The following is a 6951-nucleotide window of genomic DNA, read 5'->3' as shown; positions in this document are numbered from 1 at the left end:
GAAGCACTGCGTCGGCGTTGGTCTGTCTCATGGAATCTCCGAAACGTTGGAACCAAAAGAGCTAGCAAATGCCAAGAGAAAGTTAGAGTAATGGAGGAACAGCAGCCACTCCAGAAAGTGAATCAATGCTCTATCCTGCAGCGTCCGCGGTAAGCGCTAGGCAGACTGAATGAGCTCTGTGGACTTTTGTCTGCCAAAGAACAACCAGAGCGTGTCAAAAATAATGGTTTGCTAAGAAAGAGGAAGGTATTTAAAAGTAGACTTTTGCCACTTTTATATTAGTTAAACCTCAAGAGGGATTTTCTGAGATAATTAGAACTCACCTGCTGTATACTGCATTTCAATTATAAATGTGATTTTTTTTTTCCCCCATTGGAAATGCAAATGTAATTCTTTTAAAGCTCTATGGGAGGGGGAGTTATCGACATGGGCTACTGTTAACACACCTTAACCCCAGTTATTAGTAACTAGGTTACATTCCATAAAATGGGACAATTTCGATCTAGGTTCCTCATGCACTAGAATGGAGAAATGTTCTCTAATTTAAGAAAGGCAACGGTTTAATAAAGATTAGTAGGCATAGATTTCCCATCGCGATAACCTTTTCCCTCTATCTGCAACCTGAACTCATTCGCTAGTCTAACGCGCATGTGAAAGATCTCGGCGTTAACATTTTTAAAGCAGTGTTTGGAAGAAACTCCCCCCCCCCAAACCCTCAGGGCGCTGTCCAATGTCCTGAAAACAATAGCTGAGGAAACGAGAGCTCGTTCTTAGACGAGAGACTCCTCTTTTCTCACTGACCAAAGAATATAAGTTCGGTAGCATTTGAAAAGGCGGCGCCCGTCTCCTACACTTGTTACTTGGATAGAAAGAAAAGTGGGAAAAGCGCACCATAGTCTGCAGGGCAGTCACTTACCCAGATTCAATCACTGCTCCGAGCGCCCGTCCCTATTATTGCTCAAAATCTTGCAAAAATAATTTCCAGCTTAAAATTTCCTGTCTCTCTCATCCCTTTACTTCCCCATTATAGCTGCCTTTTTATAACTTCATTTAGGCTAAGTTTGCGCCAAACTAACTCAGGGGAGAGATTGATGCAGTTCCTCGAGCTTGCAGTTCATGAAAGACCCCCGCTGAACGTTTAGGCGTGCTTAAATTTTAAACCAAATCGAAAGACTCGCCGCTAAGTTGAGTCCTAGGGCAGCAGTCCGAGCTCAGAGCACAGTTTCCCTGTCGCCAGGGATGGCCAGAGTTTGCAAGACTATCGCCATAGGAGTTGGAGTTTCTCCTCTTTCTCCCTCTCCCACCACCACTCCCAACTCTCCCTCCTCTCCCCCACACCCCTAATAATAATAATGAAAAAAAAAAAAATCTGCCTCGTCATGAGGGAATCACAAAAAAATAGCGAATGCAACGCAACCACTCACATCTAATTAAGTAAATGGAAAGTGCATGCATGCGTCAGCAGCTCCGGCTTTTTTTGAAACTGGGTGGGGGGGATGTCAAGAGGAGTCTATAGATTTTTTTTTTTGTTACTTCCCGCCCCTCCTTCCCCCCCCCCCACCCCAGCACTGCTCAGGGGGGCGGTGGGAGCCGACTGGGCTCTGCTCACTAGTCGCAGGCACCCAGAGAGCCGGAGCGGATGCCGCCGGGCCCCCCTGCCACGAGCCCCGGGGCCACGATGCGCTGGTGCCGGGGTCGGCTGCTGGGCGTCTCGGTGGCCGTGGCCCACGGGCTCTTCTCGGGCTCGCTCAACATCCTGCTCAAGTTCCTCATCAGCCGCTACCACTTCACGTTCCTGACGCTGGTGCAGTGCCTGACGAGCGCCACGGCGGCGCTGAGCCTGGAGCTGCTGCGGCGCGGGGGCCGGGTGGCCGTGCCCGCCTTCGGGCTGCCCCTGGCGCGCCTCTTCGCCGGCGTCACCGCGCTGTCCACGCTGCAGTCCAGCCTGACCCTCTGGTCCCTGCGCGGCCTCAGCCTGCCCATGTACGTGGTGTTCAAGCGCTGCCTGCCCCTGGTCACGCTGCTGATCGGGGCGCTGGCGCTGCGCGACAGCCGCCCCTCCCTCGGGGTGCAGCTGGCCGTGCTCATCACCACCTGCGGGGCCGCCCTGGCAGGTAAGACGCTCGCCTTGGTTTAAGTAAGCCGGGACTAGCCACTTCAGGCATGGAACGATATTCCCCTAAGCTAAGCCTAAGAGAAATCTTTTCGTAAAAACTTGGCTATTTTTCCAAAATTGTAAGATTTTTTTTAAAAAACAAACTTCTTTTTAATTTATTGTAAAGCGAGTCGAGCTTTATTACATGACCCGGTCATTCAAGTTTTAGTTTAGTTGAGACTGAACAAACTCCACCGCGCCACTAAACTGGACCGCATCAGTTTTCCCAAGTTCAGCTAAATGGCTTTATTTTTTATTTTTGTCAAAGGCAGGGGAGAAGATATGGGAATCATCCGCGTGAGATTACAAAGAAACTCTCCACCTCTTCACTAAAGCGGTCCCCAAATCTATCTATCGATATTTGGCCACAGGTAGGGAGGAGAGATCGGAATAACATCGTTAGTCTGAATCATACAGGTGAGGACTAGGTAGTCCCGCATCACTCTCCTTTGGCCAAGTGTTACCGAAGGGGTAGGGAAAGAACAGAGGCAGTGAGGGTGGGGGTGGGAGGGTGGAGATACCCTTATCCTGTGGCGACAGAACAGGGAGAGCTGGCAACTCAGTCTTCGTCAGCCCAAGGGGGGGGGGGGGAGAAGTTTCCAAACTCACTGCACTCGATTCACCACACAAAGTAGGAGCGGCCCGATGTATTACTACCGCTACTTAATTTCTTAAAGCGCTACCGGAGGTACGCGGCGCTGTACACCTTCTATGCGCGTGCTTTCTCTAGCGGACTCACAATCTCAGTTTCGCGCCTTGCAACTTTTGGAGTCCTGAGAGTCGTTACCGCATCAATGGGTTTCTCAGTCTTGGAGGGAAATATTCGTTATCTGAAGTTCTCCAAAATAAAAAAAAAAAAAAGCCCCGTCATAATTCTGGGTTCACTGCAGGGCCCGGGACTCTTGAAAATGATCTCCGTTACCGAAACCGAAGGCTGCTAAGATTTTGGATGCGGAACAGCGGCAGTCTAACTATCTTCCATTAAGCCAGGACACAAAAAAACTCTCCTGTCCAGAGAGGAAACCAGGCAATTCAACCCAAGGGAGAGTTTCAATGGGAAACGGACTCCTTTGGCAATCATTTCCCCAAATCTCTTTCTCGTATCTCCCGTAGATTTCTGTCACGACATTAAACAATTTCATGCATATGAAACCATAAACCAAACCGAAGAGCAGTGAAAGTCTCCAGGAGGGATATGTGTGTGTGTGAGAGAGGAAATAACTGTTGATCATTTACATCAGAGGAATAATATAAATCTGGCCGGGGAGATTTCTGAGGGTAGTTTGACAGTAGGGCTTCAATCTCCACCTTGGAGGCACTGGGGCAATAGTATATTGTAGACGCAGGGCAATGGGGGAGAATCGATCAGTCTTTATGGGCTCCTCATACGAAGCCGTAGCACGCGACTTTTCATCACGCGCTAACCTCGGCGCTAGCCGGAAAACTACCGCCTGCTCACGAGGAGGCGGTAGCGGCTAGCACGACCGACCTGTTTGGTGCGCGTTAAACCGCTAATGCGCCTTTGTAAAAGGAGCCCTATGTGTGGCACGCGATGGGGACCTTTGGAAATGCAAAAGAGTCAACGAGGAAGCCATTTCCAGGGATCTGTGCGGAGATTCCGATGAGGACATTTGTTTGCAATGCTGTTTAGCCACTCCGAAAAAAAAAAAAGGGTAAGATAAATGTTCATAGATTAGCAGGCGATAAAACAAATTAGTGCTTTACTATAAAGGAGTAGTAGGGTGTTTGTTTAGCATTGCATAGGGACAAAACAAAGTTTTCTAGTTCTACTGACCTGTTAAAAATGCAGAGTATAAAAGCAACTAGCCCAGAAGACGGTATGGATAGACAGACTAGATAAATCATATTGCCTTTATCTATCTATTTATCTATCTATGAGTTCTGTCTCTTAGTTCCAACAGCCCATATTTTTTTAAAGTTTTTGTTATATTTGTCTTTCACAGAAATAATCATCTTAGTTCCAAGGAATCAGATATGAAAGTACCCTTAAGTCTGATACATTTGTCTGAAGCAGTCCTGTACAATGAGGTTCAATCACTTAGTTCAAATTTGGCATTGCATTTTAATTCATATACTAGTTCTTAAAATGGGGAAGATGGTATTTCAGAAGCAGAGGCAGGGATCCCTGAGATATGGATTATATAGGTACAGATGAGAACTGGTATCGGTAGGAGGTTAACCGATGAGATTGCCATCGTGATTGCACACCATGCTCCTTCCATTATGAACAGAAGGGATTTTCTAGGCAGCGGGGGGATTTCAGCCCAGAAATAATCAGTGGCTGCTGGTGTATTGCTTTTGGTTGCACAAATTTGGAGAAATTGATGCTACCAACACACCACAATCTTATTTGCACTCTTTATTTCAAGCACTTCCACACAGGGTGTGCCCTATAAACATAAAAGTATATATTTCTTTCTCTTTTCTGACAGGAGCTGGTGACCTGACTGGTGATCCCGTAGGATATGTGACAGGAGCACTGGCAGTTCTAGTTCACGCTGCATACTTGGTACTTATTCAAAAGACCAGCGCAGAGAACGATCATGGCCCCCTCACAGCCCAGTACGCCATTGCTGTTTCTGCTGTGCCTTTCCTCATCATCTTCTCTTTCGCCAGTCTGGATTCCATCAACGCTTGGTCTTCTCCTTGCTGGAAAGACCCGGCCATGGTGTGCACATTTATTGCGTGTATTGTGATAGGTTGCGCCATGAATTTTACTACCCTCCACTGCACGTACATTAACTCAGCGGTGACTACCAGTTTTGTTGGCGTGGTGAAGAGCATTGCTACCATCACAGTAGGCATGGTGGCATTCAATGATGTGGAACCCACGTCACTTTTCATTGCAGGCGTAGTGGTTAATACCTTGGGTTCTATCATTTACTGTGTGGCCAAGTACCTTGACACTAGAAAGCAGAGCAAGTACGAGGACCTGGAGAAAGAAACCAGGGGGGAAGAAGAAGAAGAGCATACTGAAGGCCAGCCACCATTTGTAATGGAGGAGATGTCCCAGGAGAAAGGGACAAAGGGGGTAGACCTGGCTGAGTCAGCAAATGGGGACAGACAGTTGGGTGGAGAAAAAAAGAAAGACACGGTGGGTGAAGTATTGGCATCCAATGGCCAAGTGGACTCCAGCTCTGATCAACCTACAAAGAGTTTATTAAAGGATGCCTACCTTGGAGTATGGAGGATGGTTAGGGGTGTTAAGTATGTGGAAAAAGATCGTTTGATAGAAAATGAAGAATTGCCATCTCCTTGAAAAGCAGGTCTTGTTAAATATTGATGGATGAGGGCCTTCTGTCTTTTGAAGCTGGATTTGGGGTTGCCAAATAAGAAAGAGATATATTGCAGCTTTTTCAAGGCTACTGACTTGATCAGTGACTAAGTTATTTAAGAGAGAGAATTTTGAGAAGCTATAATCAGCAGAAGACATTAGTTTTGTTTATATTTTATGGTTTGCTTGCAAGTCACATGTATGAAACATTTGCCTGTATGCAATATTTTTTTAATTTATGGTGATACCACTGAAAAAAACAGTGTCAACTTTGAAAGACATTAGCCAGGTCTGAATAAACTACAGATATGTTAAGAGATATTACATTTTTGGCAAAGCATTGAAGCAGACTCATGTACAGCAGTGTTTACACGGAAGTAGTTTAAGCCAATTACTGTGAAACTCCATTTTCTTGTATAAGTTTTCAACCCTACCTCTCATGTCCTCATTCTTTTTAGCAGAAGTGACCCAGATTTGTTCTTTAGACCTAGACGAGTGGCAACTTGTGAACTGATCTTTGGGATTGTAACAGCACTCTTTGGCTGGTAAGAAGAGACCTGGTCAGCAGTAGAAATCATCATATTTATAGAGTGCACAAAACTAATCCAGGGTTCATTTGATTGCTTAGCATCCTACATGGATTTTGAAGCATTCCTTTGACACGGTCTGAGCTATCTGTTTTCTTGCAGTGGGTCAGACTGTCCCTTCAGAATGACAGAGAAGAAAGGGACAGGTAAGGGAAATCATAATAATTGTTTTTTCTCTGTCCCAGAGTGGGAGGAATCCAGAAAAAAAAAAACCCCCCTTATGAAGTCCTATAGTATTTAGGAAAAAGATATACAAGTACAGTTACCCAAATGATTGTTCTAGTCACATATCCTTGTTCAGCCAATCCAATGTTTTATCATTGGACAGAATGAGCTTCAGCAGGAAAGCTGCCTCTCCTTTCCAATTCTCTTTGATACTGCCATCTTCCTCTTCAATAACGAGTGCTCAGTTGCAGAGCACCCACCCATCTGAGATCACATGACCATATGATAATTACCGTCTTTTACGGTAACAGCTTAGGTCTCCTATCATATTGAAAATATACAGTGAGAGCTTAGGATAAGAATAGGAATTTAGGGAGTTGGGTTTGGGAGTCTGTAGTGGTCTTAAGTCCTCGATAGCTGCCAACATGTCTGATTTTCAAAAGAACCCAAATCTGCAAGTTAAGCAGGCTCTTACATCAACTATATGTAAGCACATTTGATGACTATTCAGTATAAGCTCCTGAAAAACAGAATGGAGTTGCCTACACTTTTCTCCTGGAGACAGATGACAGGTTACTGGGGACAGATGTGAAAGAAAGGGCACACTGGAGGAACAGAGGTTGAATGATGACACAAAGTGAGAATGAATGAAGCACTCGTAAGAGAGAGGCAAGTGGAGCATGAGATCAGAGGACAGATTAAGCTGGAGGTAAGGGAGAAGAATGGGTGGGGTAGAGAAATTGAAGGAT

At 45.7% G+C, this 6951-nt stretch overlaps 1 protein-coding gene across 1 annotated transcript; it reads left to right on the top strand.

The window, feature by feature from the left end:
• The first annotated feature begins 1678 nt into the window (after nucleotides 1-1678).
• Nucleotides 1679-6175, top strand: SLC35D3 (solute carrier family 35 member D3). Its single transcript, XM_033935360.1, has 2 exons — nucleotides 1679-2114; nucleotides 4609-6175. The coding sequence occupies exons 1-2, from the start codon at nucleotides 1679-1681 to the stop codon at nucleotides 5433-5435; spliced, it is 1263 nt and encodes a 420-aa protein (XP_033791251.1). The 3' UTR covers nucleotides 5436-6175.
• The last annotated feature ends 776 nt before the right edge of the window (nucleotides 6176-6951 follow it).

Source organism: Geotrypetes seraphini, chromosome 3 (genome assembly GCF_902459505.1).
Source record: "Geotrypetes seraphini chromosome 3, aGeoSer1.1, whole genome shotgun sequence".
NCBI lineage: Eukaryota > Metazoa > Chordata > Amphibia > Gymnophiona > Dermophiidae > Geotrypetes > Geotrypetes seraphini.
This window is presented reverse-complemented; position numbering and strand designations above follow the sequence as displayed.

What these genes read in the sequence shown, in the direction of transcription:
- SLC35D3 (XM_033935360.1), top strand. Translation starts at nt 1,679, where the DNA reads ATGCGCTGGTGCCGGGGTCGGCTGCTGGGCGTCTCGGTGGCCGTGGCC. An exon ending in CTGCGGGGCCGCCCTGGCAG is followed by an intron (nt 2,115 to 4,608) that starts GTAAGACGCTCG and finishes CTTTTCTGACAG; the next exon opens with GAGCTGGTGACCTGACTGGT.